Source organism: Tiliqua scincoides, chromosome 4 (assembly GCF_035046505.1).
Source record: "Tiliqua scincoides isolate rTilSci1 chromosome 4, rTilSci1.hap2, whole genome shotgun sequence".
NCBI classification, from domain to species: domain Eukaryota; kingdom Metazoa; phylum Chordata; class Lepidosauria; order Squamata; family Scincidae; genus Tiliqua; species Tiliqua scincoides.
Window position 1 is genome coordinate 220,369,387 of NC_089824.1, and position 19,685 is coordinate 220,389,071.

At 46.5% G+C, this 19,685-nt stretch overlaps 2 protein-coding genes across 5 annotated transcripts in view; one reads left to right on the forward strand and one right to left on the reverse strand.

Annotated features, from left to right (window-relative positions):
• Positions 1-3,580: 3,580 nt before the first annotated feature.
• ZGPAT (zinc finger CCCH-type and G-patch domain containing) lies at positions 3,581-16,414 on the reverse strand. 3 transcript variants are annotated; one of them, XM_066624018.1, is made up of 9 exons: positions 16,345-16,398; positions 15,009-15,062; positions 14,059-14,236; positions 12,172-12,933; positions 10,767-10,900; positions 9,214-9,372; positions 7,638-7,769; positions 6,240-6,657; positions 3,581-5,025 (listed from the first exon to the last, which is right to left on the reverse strand). In XM_066624018.1, exons 4-9 carry the CDS (start codon positions 12,792-12,794, stop codon positions 4,887-4,889), a joined length of 1,605 nt encoding a protein of 534 aa, XP_066480115.1. In that variant the 5' UTR covers positions 12,795-12,933; positions 14,059-14,236; positions 15,009-15,062; positions 16,345-16,398; the 3' UTR covers positions 3,581-4,886. The 3 variants fall into 3 exon arrangements, with proteins under 3 accessions (XP_066480115.1, XP_066480116.1, XP_066480114.1); XM_066624019.1 differs by lacking the exon at positions 16,345-16,398 and adding an exon at positions 16,010-16,025; XM_066624017.1 differs by lacking the exon at positions 15,009-15,062 and having other exon boundaries at positions 16,345-16,414.
• Positions 16,415-16,529: 115 nt separating this feature from the next.
• Positions 16,530-19,685, forward strand: part of ARFRP1 (ADP ribosylation factor related protein 1) — a 34,743-nt gene continuing 31,587 nt past the window's right edge. For both annotated transcript variants that reach the window (XM_066625046.1, XM_066625045.1), the window contains exon 1: positions 16,530-16,639. The gene's annotated coding sequence lies outside the window, so the exon portion shown is untranslated. The remainder of the gene's footprint in view (positions 16,640-19,685) is intronic.

Below are 19,685 nucleotides of genomic sequence, written 5' to 3' on the forward strand. Positions count from 1 at the left end.
CACATGGTCAACACAGAAGCACCTCCTTCTGGACTTCGCAGAAGTTAAAATTAAACGGAAATCTATACATACATACATAGGAGTTACTTTTCAGTAAACATGCAGAGGCTCAAGCTACCCCATGCAGTTGGACAACAACGGTGAAACAGGCCAACTTGCATACAATTCACAGAGAGAGAGATTTCGTTTTATTCCTTTCACTGTAGCAATAATTTTGTTTTCTGTTCATGGTTTCAGTCATAAGCTAAATTAAACAAAAATCACTAATAAATGTCTGTAATCAGTAAGTTTATGTAAATTAGTGGAACCGTTAACAGAAACCAAAGTACCTTCCAGACAAATTAATAGAAGGAAATGTCTTTTTTCTCCTTTGGGAGTTGCTTTCCAATTATATCAGGTTCCAACTGTTCATTTATTCTCCACAATACTCCAGTCTAAGGACATATATTCCCACCCCAAACCGCTGCCCCACTCCAGTTCCCAGAACAGGTTGCTACCTTGTCTCCATTTCACAACTAAAGCAGTGTTCGGGTTTTGCCAAAGAACCATTCTATGAACGTCTGCATAGGGCTGATGATTCTCCCATGCCACAGGAGTTCAATAGGATTTACTCCAAAGTAAGCATGCATTAAACTGCAGCCACAGTTTTAGAACTGCAAGATTCATGGTTCAATTGGTTGCTCATGAAGTTTAAAGCAGGCTTTGTAAGTAAAACGGAAACACTCACATCAGTATTTCAGGAGCTTGGAAGAACAGCGAGAAGAGCAATGCATCTCGACAACCTGTCCTGATGAAAGGTATCTGTTGAGAATTTGGTTGGCCTTCAATTCCTTTTTCCTCAGGGGAAAAGGACGGGTCCCATCTGCTTCCTCTGGCAGTTGTATTTGCCTGTAGCTCTTTTGCTTGGTTGCTTAAGTGTGTGTGTACCTCCAGGCAACATGAAGTCTCATACCATAGCCTATTTCCTGCCCACACCACCCAACTGCATGCTACTTTGCAAAACCAAAACTTGAAAAACAAAAGATCCTGGCAGGTGAATGGGTGCAGAAATGTTCTCCGCTCCCCCTTGCGGAACTCTTCAGCAGGGCCAGCCCTTTGTGTCCCTTCAGACACATGCTAGCTGAATGGAACCTCCACATACAGCAGAACTCTACATTCCAGTTGCTTGTGAGTAAACAGGAAAGTGCTGTGCCTTCTGCCCTGCTTATGAACTTCCTGTTAGGATCTGGTTGGCAATTATGGGAAAGAATATCACAGACATTTGACCTAATCAAGCCGGGCAATTTCAAATTGTTGAAATGCAGCAAAAGATGTCCCAGTCTAAGTCTCCATACAATTAGTTAATGAGAAGATAAACATCTGCTCTGAAAAAAAATTCATTGCGTATTATCAAAATAGCACCATACTTTTCAAAGTTAAGCTTAATGTGGATATTGTACTTAATTTTGGTTGCAAAATGTGGGGTTTCTTTTCAGATCTTGATTTTCCTTTTAAAGGAACAAGTGACAGATGGCAAAGCATTTTCAGGATAATAAGGTTGGCTGTACCTAACTGGAAATCATGGTTTCTGCTGGTCTTAGTTAAGAATGCCCCTTCAGCCAAGAGTTTCCAGTTGTACAGCAGGCTAGCCGAGTCTTAAAAGACTTGGGTCCCTTTGGGGAGAAGGGCAGGATAGAAATAAAGTTTTATTAAAAGACTGCTTTCTTTTGTCTGCTTTCATTTCCCATCTGCTCAGGACTCCATTTTATCAGCTCAGACTCACCTCCATGTTGTAGCAGTTGCTCGAGCAAACCAATGGCCTTAACTGAAGTTTGCAAACCAGATTCAGATCCTGGTTTACTGGTCCCAAAGAAACCAGAGATTGTAGAAAGATGTGAAATTAATAAGATATAGAGATATAGGTTGACCTTTACTTAACCTTAGTGGTTAGATCAATATTGTTATTTCTTTGAACTGTTATATCTTTGAAATGATCTTATAAATGACTCTATATGAAATGACTCTTCATAAATGACCTGGAGACAGGGTTGAGCAGTGAGATTGCAAGTTTGCAGACAACACCAAACTTTTCTGAGTGGTGAAGACCAGAAGGGATTGTGAGGAGCTCCAGAAGGATCTCTCCAAACTGGCAGAATGGGCAGCAAAATGGCAGATGCATTTCAATGTAAGTAAGTGTAAAGTCATGCACATTGGGGCAAAAAATCAAAACTTCACATATAGGCTAATGGGTTCTGAGCTGTCTGCGACAGATCAGGAGAGAGATCTTGGGGTGGTGGTGGACAGGTCGACCCAATGTGCGTCGACCCAATGTGCGGCAGCAGTGAAGAAGTCAATTCTATGCTTGGGATCATTAGAAAAGGTATTGAGAACAAAATGGCTAATATTATAATGTCGTTGTACAAATTGATGGTAAGGCCACACCTGGAATAATGCGTCCAGTTCTGGTCGCCACATCTCAAAAAGGACATAGTGGAAATGGAAAAGGTGCAAAAGAGAGCGACGAAAATGATTACTGGGCTAGGACACCTTCCTTACGAGGAAAGGCTACGGCATTTGGGCCTCTTCAGCCTAGAAAAGAGGCGCCTGAGGGGGGACATGATTGAGATATACAAAATTATGCATGGGAAGGATAAAGTAGATAGAGAGGTGCTCTTTACACTCTCACATAACACCAGAACCAGGGGACATCCACTAAAATTGAGGGTTGGGAGAGTTAGGACAGAGAAAAGAAAATATTTCTTTACACAGCATGTGGTTGGTCTGTGAAACTCACTGCCACAGGATGTGGTGATCTCATCTGGCCTAGATGCCTTTAAAAGGGGATCGGACACATTTCTGGAGGAAAAATCTATTACAGGTTACAAACCAGGATGTGTATGTGCAACCTCCTGATTTTGAAAATGGGGTATGTCAGAATGCCAGATGCAAGGGAGGGCACCAGGATGCAGGTCTCTTGTTATCTGGTGTGCTCCCTGGGGCATTTTGTGGGCCTTTGTGAAATATAAGAAGCTGGACTAGATGGGCCTATGGCCTGCTCCAGTGGAGCTCGTCTTATGAAATGCCAGGCTCTTTAGGGAACCATTTGGTGCCATAGTCTGGCATTCCTTGTGGGCGGTTTATTTTTGCATCAATGGTATATTGTCTGGTCTGGGAAATTGAAATTGGTAAGCTATAAATTCTGCCTGAAGATTTTCCGATCAAACTGGGCACTCCCTTTGTTCTGGGGGTGTGAAAGTGCAGTTGGAGAATATATCTCAGTTCAACTTATGGGACAGCTACCAGGTTAAGAGCATATAATTCTGGATAATTAGTTAAGGGTTCTAGCCACCTACACTTGGGAGGGTGTCTAGATGATGAGAAAATGCTTTTGGTAGCTAGCATGAATCAACAGAAATGAGGACCTCATGTCAAAAGGTGGTTGGGCGGTATTTTGCCAACCTAGCAGCAGGGGAAGGGCCATCTGATGTAGCCTGTCTGCACACTCAACTGGGCTTCTGACAGCAGTTGGCAAAGCTCAAGCTACATAACAGCTCCAAAGACTCCAAGAAAAAAAAACACGGCACAACAATTAATTGCTTTTTAACTTAAAATAATCTTAATTACTCTGAAGGAAAAGCGTACAGGAAGCGTCCCCAATGCCCAAGCCTGCCCTGGAGTACAGAACCCACTGACCTTCTCCTCCCTGCACTGCAACAGAACATTCTTCCTGAGATCAGATAGTTTATCCATCTCAGCCTGGCGCTGTAGGTAGGAGCCGCTCAACAGTGGTGGCTTTTCTAGGATGCAACTTCAGTGCTGGTTGAAGAAGCTACAGGGTGGGGAATCTCAGTGCTTCAACCCTCATTGCTTGCTGGTTCTCACTACATGGAGATCCCTTGTCTACACAGGTGCACACTTCAGATTTCAGGGTAGTTTCAGAGTGTGGTAACTCTGTCTCCCCAAGTGACTGAAGGCTACACGACGGGCATTCCAAGTAAATGAAAGACAAGTGACCCCACTTCCAGGGTTTCAAGAATTCAATAGGAGAGTCTTGGGGACAGGCAAATCGAACATCAGACTGCATGTGGCTTGCCCCTGTGTGCCTTGGTTTTCATGTGTACACAGCACATAAGGAGGGCCCCAATCTGGACTGGGACCCTAATGGGAAAAAATGTGCAAACACCTACCTGTGGTTCTAACCCATATTTACCAGGGCATAAAACATGCACAAGAAAGCCAAGACAAGCAGGATCAAAGCACATTTAAAAGTAACAAGGGGTGTGACTCCAAAACTCACAGAACCAAGCCAGCAAGAACATGGTGGATCCATGGATTTTCCAGCTGATTCGAGGGAGGGGCAGTGTTGAGAACTGCACACGGTGCAGCCTAGAGAGGTCCAGTGCTTCATGCGAATTCCGCCAGCACACAAACCGATGTGGCCCAGAAGTTGCACACAAGGCCATAGCAGCCCCTTGTGCCAGGCCAGGAGGCCTGGAGGCCCTAGGACTGCCACCATTTAGTCTTCGCTCATCCTCTATATCAGGGTTGTATTGGAGCTCTGATATGTCAAAGAAGGGAAGAAAAATACCACCCCTTAAAGGACTCCTGGTAGTGGAAATGGCAACGAACCAGCCAGGATACTAGCAGAACAGTGCTTTTTGCTGCAGCTCTATCCGGGGCAGGCAATGGCATTTTTCAAGTGGTTCCATATAATGGTGACAACGAACAAGAATGGAAATGCAAAAGGCTAACCATCCAGACCACTGGACTACCCATTTTGTACCTGGCCAAGTGAGTTCAGATTTGGCAATGGCCCAGCTTTGCAGCTGGTCCAGAGTCAATGATCCAGTGCAGCCAGGACCACAACCCAGCCAATGTATACCCAGTTGAGGGAAGGGTGACATAGACTAGAACTCGGTCATTTTCTTGTGTGTGTCAGCTTTCTTCTGCTCCCGCTGCAGACTGGACTCCTGAGCCCGCAGCTCCCCCAGTTTTTTGTGGGCCTTGGCCAGCTTCTCTTCCAGCTGAGCTGTAGCAATGGTGTGCCTGAAAGTCAAATTCAGGGAGTTAGAGGAGGATGTCTGGCAAAAAACAAAGGCACATCAACAAATCAGGGAAGCTCAGACTATCTTCCACTCCCATCCAAAACCTACACCAAGAAAAACCAAATTCAGAACCAAGAATAATCTGAAGCCCGTATGCAAAGTGCATTGAACAGGTAATTGATGTTTACACAGATATTCATCTTTTCCACAAATGTGTATCATTCTGAGTGGCTGAAAAGTATTCTTATATATTCGGCTGCAGCTTTTTCTCCTTAACAGAAACAGGAAGCAAGGAATGGAGATCATGATGACAAAATGGACCCTGTGCGAGGCTTGCAAACACATTTTCAAATGATCTTGAGAACGAGAATCTGGAGGGACTTAAGAAAAACCTGAAAAGGTCAGCTCCCTTAAAATCAGGCCTCCACAAATCTAGGTCACTGGGGAGAACCCCCTGGCCATTACACCTCCCCATAGGTCTGTCCTTTGGTACTTGCCTGGCCCTCTTCAATGCTGGCTAGCAGCTGAGGCTTGTGATAGTGAGGAGCTTCTTTCCTAGAGACAGCTGCTTATCCCCAATTGTAGGTTTTCCTAACCTCTGAATACCTTCATGCCACTCCCCCACTAGTGGACTGCCACTCCTCTGAAATGACTATTTCAGACATTTATGTCCCATGCTTCAAGTTGTGTCATCTTCACAAGGCAGCTGCCAGCATTAAAATTATAATAAAACAACAATGATAAAACCATGACCTACTATCAGTTAAATATATCAAGGTATAAGGCTGTGGCAAAGAGACAGCACAGCTTCTGCTGTGACCCATGTGGGATGCTGCCCCCAGAGCCAGCACCATGTGACATCATTCTTGGCGGGGACCACAGGAAGCAGATGTGCCTGCCAGCATCAGCAACCCCCAGCAGTAAACTCTGTGCCAGACACGTGCAGACAGAAGCCATGCAAGTCTCTTGTGCAGTCTCCTGTGTACCTGCTCTGAAGCTCAGAGATAGGTATCACGATCACTACCCATCCCTTAAATCCTCTGCCTGTGCTGGAGAACTCAAGGAAGAGTTGGGTCAGCAATGTCTGCAAATAATGGCTCAGCTATACCTGCTGGAATCTCACAGGTGCAGAATCCAAGGCGACAATGAGCTTTGCTACTAATTAACCCCCACTCAGAACACTTCACCCAATTGCCAGCAAAGAGCAATCATTACCGTCCAACATTGCGCGCCAGGGCCTCTTGGATCCCTCGGATGTCCTTCTGCGTCTGGTCAATCTTCTCCATTGTCTGGAAGAGACGCACACTCAGTGCCCTCTTGGTGCTTTTGCTGGCGTGGTAAATTTCCTTGCTGGTTCTCTCCAATGGAGCCAGACCTCCCTCCTGCTCACTGAAGTCTTTGTCCTGAAGTTTCTCATTCAGAAAGTCAAACACGTTGCGTGAGGCCTTTGGACTCCGCGCAGAGGATCGAGCAGCACTGCTGCCTTTTGCTCGATGTTTTTTGGGCTTAGCTGGATTGAGCTTCCCCTCCCTGTTCTTCTGGAGGATTTCAGCACACTGGTCCAAAGATTTGCCTTTTGGCAGCACAACAGCCAGCACTGGCTCCACTCGGCCCTCGGAATTCTTCCCCAAACCTGAAACAGGGGCAAAGAGCCACAATAGCAGTGACAAGACCCTCCCACTAAAAATGCAACCGTAGCAGTACCCCAGCATGTGAAAAAACCCTCTTGTGCTTTTTGCTTAAAGCTCAGCCACAGACAATCTTTTCAAGAAACAAATAAGTTAAACTTACTTTAACTTACTAGTTAAATAACTAGTAAGTAATAACTTACTAGTGTAATAAACAACCTTTTACTGTCAGAGGGGGTTAAGTATGATGATGTGGGGTTTGATGAAGAAAAACTAATGAACTGTTTCAAGCTTGTAAAGGTAAAGAGAATTTATTAAAATAAAGTTTAAAAATTGAAAAAAATGCATAGGAGAGATAGCACCCATTTCTTCTCTGCCTATGTGTAAATAAAAGCAGGTCTTAATGGCAATTAGAGACCAAGCCAGGAGATCAAAAGGCAAGGAAACAAGACCAATTAAAAGTCACACTGACAGAGGTAACATACTTCAAAGATAAGTATTCCTTCCTTCCTTTTCTATAACAAGTAAATAGGGAGCCAGCTAAGAGAAGAGTGATGTGCTGTAGCAGCCCCAAAGGAAGCAATACGAACAGGCCCCAAATATGATCACTTCTTTTCTGAAATACCCAACAGGAAATACACAACACTGCTGTGATTCTGGTTCATAGCACTAACCACCGATATAGCTGGCAAAGCACACAGGTTCATCTGGTACCCTTTGGGTCCCCTACAAATTATAACAGAAGACTGGGGAGACCAAGTAGACGGGGCTGGGATTAGGATGGAGCTTCTGCCTTTCCAAGCATCTATTCCTGCCCAGACCGAGCTCACTGCCTTTTATTCCAATGACAAAAACTATGCATTTGATTTGAGATGTGAAGCCAGCCCATTCACAGTATTTATGGACACAATCTCAAGCATTGCTCCCATGTATATTGCAGGGATCCCATGTATATTGCAGCTTCGGCGTGTGCATGCGTGCTTACCTTTCCCCAACTCGTATCCCATCTGAGCAAGCAGTTTAGAGCCAATGCCTCGAGTATGCGCCTCCCAGCTGCCGAAGGAGGAGCTGCAGGCAGAGGACCCTTCCCCATTCTCTGGAGCACCTGAATCAATGACTGACAACAGAAGAGAGGTTTAGAGGAGAACAGAAAATAACTGGGTCACCCTCCAGGTCCTCCCTCTCAGCATTCCAATGCCTTGACAACCAAGAACCCACTTCAGTACCTGGGTTAGGTTTTTAAAATAGCTGCTGGCAATTGGCAGCTCATTCTAGTCTGTGAGGAGCTATTACCTGCCCCCTCCAGCTGTTGCGCATAGCCCTCTCCCCAGTCTCACTTCATCTTTCTCCCTTTCCCCCCAGTGGCACCTTAAGGAGAAGCAGAGAAGGCAGAGAGGCACGGCCTTAGCTTTGTGGGCAAACCACGCTAACGGAGTGGGAGAAAAGAGAAACAAGACTTGGTCTTCTACCTATCACTGCCTGTTTTAATAATAACTGAACCTGTTTTAATAATAATTTAACAACATGAGCCTTGCTGGATCAGGCCAAAGGCCCTTCTTGTCCAGGTCTTAATTCTCACAGTGGCCCACCAGATGTCTCAGAGAACACACAAGACAACAAGATATCTAAATCCTGTTGCCACTCCCTTGCATCTAGCATTTCTAAAACCAGCCAGCCTATTTCTAAAACCAGGAGATTGCACATGCCCATCACAGCTTGTAACCTGTGCTAGACTTTTCTTCTAGAAATATGACCAATCCCCTTTTAAAGGGATCTAGGGCAGACACCATCGCATCCCGTGGCAAGGCATTCCACAGACAAATTACACAGAGGGTAAAAAAATAGTTTCTTTTGTCTGTTCTCACTCTCCTGGCACTCAATTTTAGTGGATGTCCCCAATTTCTTCCTAAAGTTCTGATATAACACTGACTGTTACCCTGCACATGCCCAATCTCGTCTGATCTTGGAAGCTAAGCAGGGTCAGGCCTGGTTAGTACTTGGATGGGAGACCACCTGGGAATACTTATACTAGGAGACTAGGCTTATACCATAGTCTTTCGAGACTGAAGGTTGCCAACCAACACTGAATGTGTGTATGTGCTGAGGATCTCCAGTTAGAATTCTCAGCATCTTCATAAAACTACAATTCTCAGGCGTCTCTCAGGAACAGCAGATTAAAAGTGATGTGAATTTATATTAAATGCACTATATATTTTTATAAGATCCAAGTATTCCAGAGCTTCTTTGGCAGATTTGTTTTGTCTGCACAACTCCGTCTCAAAGCTACAGCACTGGAGGAACCAATTTCTTTTGCTTTGCTTATTGTGTTACATTTCCATTGTAGAATGTGGCAAAGTTCTACTCAAGGTTCAGCCACATTAAGTATTTCCAGGTGAAAACCACACAAAGCTTTTTGGCACTCCAACACTTCCAAAAGTAGAAGTGTAAAGATGATGGAGGTGGCCCATTATCCTAAAATATCCACTTCTACCAAGTGAGAGCAGAAATGTTGAATTAAAGGAAAAATCTTGAGAAGTTCTCATTACTTGGTGGCCTCTTACCTTTTGCATACCCAGAGTCATCCACTTCATCATCATCAGACTCTGATGAGGAAGAGTCCTCCTCACCACGCAGTGGGGGCATGATGCCGTCTCCCTCCACGACAGCTTCTTTCAGCAGCAGTGAATCAAATTTCACTGTATAATAACCGCTATCAATGTCTGAGAAAGGAAACACCAAATAGTTAATCTATAATTCAAAGCACATACTATGTGGTACAAAAAGCATTTATGAAGCTTTATCATGAATAGTGGAAGCACGTTCCTGATAACTCCTTTGGAAGAGGCCAGTTCAATAAATCCTTTCCATGGAATACCTTAGGGTTTCAACCAGGAGAGTTGCACTGATATATGAACGCCCACATAGACATGAATCAGAGATGGGACCATTTCCCTGTATCCTCATATAAGTCGCAACAAACCTCAGTGTCCATGAAGTTATGCAGTATTGCGTGTTCATTATTAGGAATGAGAAAGGATAGACACCAGTCTTCTACAATAGGTTGGGTAAGTGTTCCACCTTCCCACATATCAGCAATACATGTTGTTCCAGCCTGGCTAATTATGCAGTGCTTGCTTGCCTGTTTATTTTTCAGTATTTATATTCTGTCTTTCAGTGCAAAACATACCAAAGTGGCCACCATAGAAACAATAATAAAATAGAGAACCAATGGGTGCCCTTCAGGGAGAAAGGTGGAATACAAATCAAATAAATAATAAATAATAAAAACCATCAAGTAATGAAAGTATCAAAAGAACAATATTTAAAAACTGAAATTGCAGCATAAAATGAAATCATACTATGGTGTTAACGCCCTTTAGAAAAGAAAAGGTTTTCCGTTTCTGCTTGAAGATGTTTAAGGGCCCAATCCTACCCAACTTTCCAGCACTGGTGCAGCCACAATGCAGCCCCAAGGTAAAGGAACACATGTTCCCATACCTTGAGGAGGCCTCAGTGACTGCCCCTCCACCACAAGATGTAGCGCATTCCCCATTGGTACAATTGCACCACCAATGGAAAATTGGATAGAATTGAGCCCTAAGAAGGGGGCCAGCCAGAGATCCCTAGGGATTACTACTCAAAAGGCCCTACTCCTAGTTTGCAAGGCTTGCAAATTACCATTTGCATATTAATTGCCCACAGGTGACCAGGGTTGCTCCAGAGTCTCTCCTTGGCAGAGACAAGTCTGAGTCTTTAACAGAAAAGAAATCCACTACAAGGGCTCAGCGAGCCAAAACCTTTTCCTTCACTCCCAAACCTCCTGCTTTACTTTACAGTCAGAGCAGACAAACTGTGGATCAAGGGTCTCCTATGGCTCAATAACAAGCAAAAAAGGATATGGCATATTACTTTTGGGAACTCCTCTGCAAGGCTGAATTAGGCACAAAACTTAATCAAAGAGGCTCCTGCCATCTTGCACAATAACATGATGTAGCCCCTGAGCTGAACCACAAGCCCACCCTTCCTAGGACCACACAGTTGACAATAGCCATGAAGTTACTTCAGAATCTTTCAGCATCACGAAGTAAAATGTGTCCAAGGAAGCGACCCTCACCTGTGATCTTAGCAGTGTACCAGATTCCATCCTGATGTCTTGCCAGGCAGGCTGAGTCCACAGCCAGGCAGCTGAGGTCAGGTTCCTCAAAGGGTCGCAGCTCCTCCACAGATACTACTTGACCATGTGAGAACCTGCCAGGGAAAGAGAGGAAATTAATCACCAGTGCCCTGATCTAGGTAAAGATGCCTAAAACTTTAAAAGATACTTAAATCTTTTCATATGCTTAAAACTACCTCTTGCAACACCTATAGAGTCTTCAGTGCTCACTTCCACCACCAGCTCTCTTCTTAAAAACCTTTTCCTCAAAGACTTTGGCACCATGTCTCAGTCCCCATTCCCTAATATAGTTAATCCTAAATCACTGTAACTGAGATAATTGCCTGTTTTTTCCTCTGCCTCCTGTTCCTTCCTCTGTGGTTTCCCTTGTGCCAGTCTAGACTGTTAGCTTCTCAGGCTAAGACAGTGGTTCTCAAACTCTTTGGGAGACTTTGAGAGCCACTAAGTGCTTGTGGGGGCAGGGGGGAGGCAGCTGTGCAATACCCAGGAGGCTTTAGAGGAGGCAGGGCATGATCACTCCGCTTTTACTTTCACTGCTGCAGGGAGCCCTGCAGAAGGTCGCGGAGGGTTCCCCGCACCCCTGGGAGTTTGCAGGAGGCTTGGGTAAGTGCATCCAAGCCCCTGCAGCCTCCCTGAGCAGAGCGATCCCCAGGATCGCTGCCTCCTCCCTGCTGCCAGGCTGCCCCCACCCCTCAAGGAGGCAGAGGCCAGGGCCCACAGGCTGGGGCGTCACAACGCCACATTTTAAAAAGCCCTGGGCTAAGGTCCTGTCCATTTTGCATAGAGTCATGTACATGGGTTACGCTATACAAATAATTTTTGTCAATGCCTTATCAGAAAGGCAGTTAACAAAAATAAAACAAGTTTTAAAAAGTGGTGTGTTTGCTCTGAAATACTTTTCCTTCACAAGTGTGTGGTTTGAATATTTGTAATATTTTACCCACTGGTCCAACAACACTGGTCACCTCGCTTGCTCTTTTTGTCACCACTGATTATCTTTACTTCCACTATATCCACACTGGAAACAACATGATCACAAACTGGTGTCACTGTTACAGAACAATAGTTTTGTCAGCATGCTCAAAATTCTCTGTCCCCCCCCACACACACACTGAATGACAGTTTCCAGAGTTCCCCCAAAGGTTCATGTCTGACCCTAACTGAAAACAGGAGGGAGAAGATATGCTAGGTATAGTGTTAAATGTCTGTCAAGTCTTGCACAAATATCAAATGTGGAGTTGGGAAAACAGATTAGTAAGAGTTCATCCTTCCATATGTAGACCACCCTTGTGCTGCACGAGTCCAATGCTCACCCCACTTGCTTTGAACAGTTAAGCCTAATTACCGGCAATTCTCTTTAAATCGGCATTTGTCATCCAGGAAGAAGGGGCATGGTTTCAAGGACTTGTGTGTGGGGTAGAGGTACAGTACTCTGACCCCCGGACTTCCATCTTCCAAACATTCACTACCCACAATCATGGCATTATGGTACTCAAGGGTGCCCCAGGAACTGTAGTAAGGGGCTTTCACTTTCATCCCACTGGCTTCCTCCTCCTCCTCCTCACAATCCTCATCCAGTTTCTCTCCATCAGCCTCTTTGTCTCTCCTAAGACAGGTCTCAGCCTGAGCGCTTGAAGACTCGTCCTCTCCACCAATTTCAGCAATAGCTTCTTTAAAAGCTGTATATTCTTCATCAACACTTTGCTTGCTAGATTCACAACTGTCTTGCTGTAGATGAGCAGATGGAGATGCTGACAGTGTTCCTGGGTCCAAAGTGGCAAAAAGCTTGCTCTTTTTCACAGATACAAGGCTGGATTCTGTAAGTTCTATTAATTGCTTCAGATCTGTCTGCAGCTGGATCAGATCGGACTGTTCTGATGGGTCCAGCCCAGCCCCCAAAGCCAGCTCCACCTGCTGCAATTGGGCATTGTAGGTCTGAATGGCTGTTTCCAGACTCTCTTCATCCATGGCTCTCAGATCAAGTGCCACCTTCTGTGGAGTTCAGTACATTTTCAGCATAACAGGAAGTGCAGATGTATGACAGCAAATCCTTGTCAAAAGCCAAATAGGAGTCTTCTCAGTAGTCCAGAAACAACTTTTTTAGCAGCTAAGCAAAAAAGATAGAGGTTAAGTTATAAAGAAGTATTGGAGAATGAAACATAAGACCACAACATCTAAAACTATATAGCTTGGCAAAGTTCAATTTGAACCCCAAAGCAAGTTGACTATTATTCTGCCTACTAAATAGGTGCACACTTGGAGTAAAATATGCCCTTTATTTATATAACACCTTTCAGCAAAAAAATTCAAAGAGTTGAGTCAGAAAAGGCAGATAGTGTTTCTGTACTACATTGCTAAAGCTTCACTGCAAAGCACAAATAAAGCTACCAATCTTTTTTCCACCAGTCTTATGTCTATGCCAAGGGTGCCCAAACCCCAGCCTTGGGGCCACATGCAGCCCTCGATGCCTCTCAATGTGGCCCACAGGGAACCCCCAGTCTCCAATGAGCCTCTGGCCCTCTGGAGATTTGTTGGAGCCCGAACTGGAATGACGCAACTGCTCCCAGCGTGAGTGCAACTGTTTGACCTCTCGTGTGAGCTGTGGGATGAGGGCTTCCTCCTCTGCTTGCTATTTCAGGTCTGTGATGCAGCAGCGGCAGCAAAGGAAAGGCCAGCCTTGCTGTGTGCAAGTCCTTTTATAGGCCTTGAGCTATTGCAAAACCTCCATTCATTCATATAAGTTTTTTTCCCCGGCCCCCGACACAGTGTCAGAGAGATGATGTGGCCCTCCTGCCAAAAACTGTAGACACCCCTGGTCTATGCCATTAATCACAGCCCAACATGCAAAACTAAAGTAGTGAAGCTTTTTCTGGCATAAGGTGATAGGAAAAGCTTTGCTTAATTTCAACTATCAAGTTCCTGTTAATGACACAGGAGCAAAACCAGTAACAGCTGGCAACATGACACACAAAGTGGGGACATATTGTGTTAGAATTGCCTTTATTCCTTCTGGCTTTTCTATAAAAAGACTTCATAAAAGCAGCACCCATTAGATTTTTCACCTACCGTACAATTGTTGTGAGGCACACAGCCCCAAGAGGTGAAAAGATAGCGACATTAACTCATAAAAAATATGAAACAAATTGGAACTCTTTTCACTTCCACATTCATCCTGAGCTTTGGGACACATAGCAAGCCTCTCCAAAGGGAAAATGCCAGCAGATCTGCTTACCCATTCTAACACTCCGTTCCATGAGAGTGAACACGGAGAGAAGGTACTGAGAGCTACTGTAGCACAGTGGTTAAGTCACAGAGTATGATCAGAGCATCCTCAGTTCAAACTTCACCTCCATTACAAATTCGCTGGGTAGTCTTAAGCAAGTCATCATCTCTCAGCATCAGCATCTTGTCTACAATAAGAAAAATATATAATTGGCTTAATTTTTTTATTTAAAAAATTCTACACTGTTTTTCTGTTCTACTCAATGGGGCATCAAGGCAGCTCACAGTAATTGAAAACAATCTTAAAACAATTAACACAACTATGAAACAAAACAGGGGAACAAAGAAAGCACAAAATCCAAACAGAAGAAAAAAAACTCAGAAAAACTCAAAGGGAAGGTAACTAGAAAAGTTTTAAAAGGCAAAGAGGTATCTTTTAAAGTGGTGTCCTCTTATATTTAATGGGAAAGAGCAACTGTTCAGCTTCACCCAGCATGACATCTTTTCCAGTGGCGATCACTGGTGTGTTTTTTGCACCTCTTTTTTGACTATGAGCCTTCTGAGGACAGGAACTATTTACTGATTTATTTCACTGTGTAAACTGCTTTATGAATGTCTTTTGAAAACAATTAATACATATTTTTAACAATGACAGCAGAAATGTCTTAACCACACTTTTAAAAATAGTTAGTGTGGGGGCTGACCAGGCTTTCCACAGTTAGGAAGCACCACCGAGAAGGCACTGCCTCACACATTCAACCAACTACATGTTGGAACACAAAACAGAGTTTTCAATGCTGGGCACAGAGTGTGGGCAGGTTGATATAGGAGGATGGACCTCCAAATCTCTTGGACTTAAGCTTTAGGCTTCCTAGTTGTCTTGCAGCTTCCGTATGAGGACAACTTTCTTCTTAAGGGAAAAGAGCAAAATCTCAACATGGGAGTATTTCTACTACTTGCCTTGAGAGGTTTGCTTATGGTGCTTACAGTGATCTCCAGTCTACGATTGCTCTCCTAGAGTAATTTAGTGACAATTAAGGCAACACAAACACAATAAATTGCAACAATTATGTCATCTATAGGGAGGTATATCTCCATACTACAATTTGCCTACTATCTCTACAAGAACATAAAAACCACCATTGCTGGATCAGGCCAAAGGCCCGTCTAATCCAGCTTCCTGTATCTTAGTGGCCCACCAGATGCTTCTGGGAGCACACAAGACCACAAGAGACCTTCACCCTGGTGCTCTCCCTGCATCTGGCATTGTGAGGTAGCCTACTTCTAAAACCGGGAGGTTGCACAGACCCATCAGGGCTTGTAACCTGCAATGGACTTTTCCTCCAGAAATGTGTCCAATTCCCTTTTAAAGGCGTCCAGCCCAGATGCCACCTGCACATCCTGTGACAGGGAGTTCCACAGACTAACTACATGCTGGAGGCAGAAAAATTCATTTTGTCTATCCTGACTTTCCCAACACCCAATTCTAGTGGAATTTTAAGGGATTCCTTAACCCGATCCAGCAAAGAGGCTCTTCTTGTGTCCAGTGACGTAGCAGGAGGGGGGCGCACCCAGTCTGGTGGGGAGCCTCAGTCCGGGGGGGGGGGGAAGCGGCCCCTCCCTTCAGAGCCATTCCTGGTGGGGGGAGCAAAACGGAGCCGTACGGGGGAATGGCTCCGAAGGGAGGGGGCCGCTTGCCCACCTTACTGAGACTCCCTGCCAGCCGGAGTGCCCCACCCCCCTCCAGCTACACCACTGCTTGCATCCTTAGAGAGTGTGGTGTGCGTGCGGGGAGGGGGCCACTGCTGGGGGGAAAGAGCCAGAACAAGCCTCCCTGCTGGAGACAAGAACACCAGGAGAGCCTCCTTGCTGGCTCGGCCAAGCCTGTCTCGTCCCCTTCCTGCCCCTCACAGCGGCCCATCAGCCGCCTCCACCAGGGAGCACTCAAGGCAACGAGAGACCTGCGTCCAGGCCTTCAGGTGCCACCCCACATCCTGTGGCAGGGAGTTCCACAGACCAATGAACGCTTCCTTCTGAGTCTTCCTCCTCGCTCCAGCCCAGGGACTGGGGGTGGGCTCGGTGGCGTAGCCGGAGAGGGGGGCAGAGCCCCCAGTCTGGCGGGGAGCCTCAGTCCGGGGGCCAAGCGGTCCATTCCCTGCGGGGGGAGCGCTTGCCCCCGGGCTGGGGCTTCCGCCCCCCCTCCGGCTATGCCACCGCTGGGCTGAAGCCGCCTCCCCTGCTGCTGCCTGCGGGCTGTCTCGGGGGCCTGCACTCTCCTCCAGGCGCCTCCACCCACCTGCCCGCCGAGTGCCCACTCCCCTCAGCGTTCCTCGCCGCAGGGCTCCCACTTCCGGCCCCGCCCCCGCGGACACAGACACTTCCTCCGCCTTCCTAGAGGAGGCCGAACCCTTCGCGCGCGGCAGTGTTGGGTGCTCTTAGGGGCGGGGCCGCGGCCTCAGCGCGCCGCTTCCTGGGAGTTGTAGTCCGCTCGCGGCCCTCGCAAGCCGGTGTCCCGGAAAGACGGACTGTGCTTCCCACAGCGGCGCGCGCAGGAGGGGGAGTCCTGAGGAAGCGCCGCCGCGGAGCCTCGGGTAGGGCTGGTGGCCGTTGGGGGCTCTGGGGGTGGGAGGCGGCGCAGGTGCCCGGCCCTCAGGGGCTGTTCGGCCGGGGGGCTCAGCGGCCGGGGGTCGCGCGCTCCCTGGTGGGGGCGTCTGCTGGGCCCCTGGGACGGGCAGGAGGCCCTGAGGGGTCTGCACAGCCTGAGCTTAGTCTGCGGAACTCCCTGCCACAGTGCGTGGGGGGCACCTGGAGGCCTTTAAGAGGGGCCTGGACAGGCTGAGGCAGGAGGAGTCCATCCCAGGTTGCAAGCCCTGGTGGGTCTGCACAGCCTGAGCTTAATCTGCGGAACTCCCTGCCACAGGGCGTGGGGGGCACCTGGAGGCCTTGAGAGGGGGCTGGACAGGTTGAGGGGGGAGTAGTCCATCCCAGACAGCAAGCCCTGGTGGGGCTGTCTGCACAGCCTCAGATTAGTCTGTGGAACTCCCTGCCATTGCATCTGCTGTGAAGTGTAGAGGGCAAAGAAGCAAAGCTTGACATATAGGCTAGCAGTGTTCTTCAAACTGCAGATTGGGACCCACTAGGTGGGTCTTGAGCCAGTTTCAGGTGCGTCCTCATTCATTTCAATATTTTATTTTTAACATATTAAACTTGATGCTACCCTGGTTTGTGACTGCATTTGGGGAAACAGTACAGACCTGTACTTTTAACAAGCTACTATGTATATTCTTTTATCAGTGATAGTTAATGGGTTCTAATGGGTTCTGAGCTGTCTGAGACAGATCAGGAGAGAGATCTTGGGGTCCTTGTGGACAGCTCGATGAAAGTGTTGACCCAATGTGCAGAAGCAGTGAAGAGGACTAATTTCTTGCTTGGGATCATTAGGAAAGGCATTGAGAATAAGACAGCTAATACTGTAATGTTGTACAAATCGATGGTAAGGCCATACCTGGAGTATTGCATCCAGTTCTGGTCGCCACATCTCAGAAAGGATATAGTAGAGATGGAAAAAGTGCAAAAGAGAGCAACCAAAATGATTACTGGGCTGGGGCACATTCCCTATGAGGAAAGGCTACAGCTTTTGGGCCTCTTCAGTCTGGAAAAGAGGCGCCTGAGGGGGGGTGAGACATGATTGAGACATACAAAATCATGCAGGGGATGGACACAGTAGATAGAGAGATGCTCTTTTCCCTCTCACACAACACCAGAACCAGGGGACATCCACAAAAGTTGAGTGTTGGGAAAGTTAGGACAGACAGAAGAAAATATTTCTTTACCCAGAGTGTAATTAGTTTGTGGAACTTCTTGCCACAGGAAGTAATGGCATCTTGCCTGGATGCCTTTAAGAGGGGATTGGACAAATTTCTGGAGGAAAAGTTCATTAAGGATTACAAGTCACAGTAGGTATGTGTAAACTCTTGGTTTTAGAGGTAGGCTGCCTCTGATTGCCAGATGCAGGGGAAGTCACTGGGACACAGATTGTGTCTTTTGTCTTTTGTGCTCCCTGGGGCATTTGGTGGGCCGCTGTGAGATACAGGAAGCTGGACTAGATGGGCCCTTGGCCTGATCCAGCAAGGAGTCTCTTCTTATTGGGGCTTCTCTCTCTCCCCCACCTACATGACCATCTCAAGAAAAAGTACTGCTTGCCTTCCCTCTACCTCATTTTTAAAGTGTTTCCAGGGCTTCTTGTATATGAACATCATACATACAACACACAGTCTGAGGCTAAGAGGCAAAGAAGGAAGGCCCATAGCCAGGGAGACAGACCAGGGACAGACTGCACTTGCTCCCGGTGTGGAAGGGATTGTCACTCCCGGATTGGCCTTTTCAGCCACACTAGACGCTGTGCCAGAACCACCTTTCAGAGCGCGATACCATAGTCTTTCGAGACTGAAGGTTGCCAATACAATACATACAACACCCATCTGAGGTAGATCAGCAGTAGTAGGAGGTGGCAGAGATCTGAGGAGATCCATTGGGGGCCTAGTTCTACACAGGGTAAGAGAACCAATATTCCCTTCCCCCAAGGAGTCCTCCAACGGCTGTTCTGTCTTCACAGCTGCAACCATTTCAATGCCATTGTACCATGCTGTGCCAGGTCAGCATAGAATTGGGCTGCCCATCTTGCTGAACTTAGTGGTCTGAGTAAGGTAAATAACACCATTTCCAAACAGCTCTACCCATGAATACGGAAACCCTGGGGGCTGGGGATAAGAATAGGCCCTCAGTTTGGCTGTACTTGTCGTAAGAGGCGACTAAACAGCCACCGGGTAGATGGGACTCGTCAGCTTGGGAAGGCAGCTTATCTGAGTGAAGGAAAACTCTGATCCCAAACCTCCACTGCCTTGTGGCTACATCCAGTTGTGGAAAAGCTTCAGGAGTCAACCTCGAGGCAAAATCTGGAGCCGGAGCCCCTGAGGTAGTTCGTGGCTGAACACAGTCACGTTCTGGCAACTCCTGCGACGCCGCTGGAACCAACCGTACTGGCCTCTGCCTTTCCATTGGACCATTTCAGCGACGTGGAGAGGGGGGATTTGCTGCATGGGTAACAGCCTATCCTCCATACCTACTTTACCCAGACTTCGCGCATTGGAGAGGACACTCTGTTGCAGAACCACCATTCAGAGCGTGACACCATAGTCTTCTGAGACTGAAGGATGCCAACAACAAGATTTGGGTTTGGCATCCAGACGTGTGCTGCCTCCATGGGAAATACTGATTTCCTTATGGATTTGTTCTAACCTTTAATTTGCAGTTCAGTGTGTATAAGTAAAAAAAAAAAAATTTCAGTTGTTCAATAATGTTGTCTGCATTTATTAAAATATCCTCCACTTTCTAAAATAAAGGTTTTAGTGCTGTTCTCTGCCTATTCATGCAGTTAAACAAAACATTCTTATAAAAGCAAATGTAGATATCTTGATAGTTTTGTCACCACATGCCTAGTATGGTAATGTGTGGGAGACGTATACCTACAATGCCCTTCTGTTCTGGTTTAGATGCTATCTTCTTTAAACAGGTTATATATAATGCACAGGAAAACCACACCAGCTGCAACTACCTGCTGCTCTTCTCATTGTTCTG

What these genes read in the sequence shown, in the direction of transcription:
- ZGPAT (XM_066624017.1), bottom strand. Translation starts at nt 12,794, where the DNA reads ATGGATGAAGAGAGTCTGGAAACAGCCATTCAGACCTACAATGCCCAA. An exon ending in TGACTCTGGGTATGCAAAAG is followed by an intron (nt 7,770 to 9,213) that starts GTAAGAGGCCAC and finishes TTCTGTTGTCAG; the next exon opens with TCATTGATTCAGGTGCTCCA. An exon ending in CTGGCGCGCAATGTTGGACG is followed by an intron (nt 5,026 to 6,239) that starts GTAATGATTGCT and finishes TTTGACTTTCAG; the next exon opens with GCACACCATTGCTACAGCTC.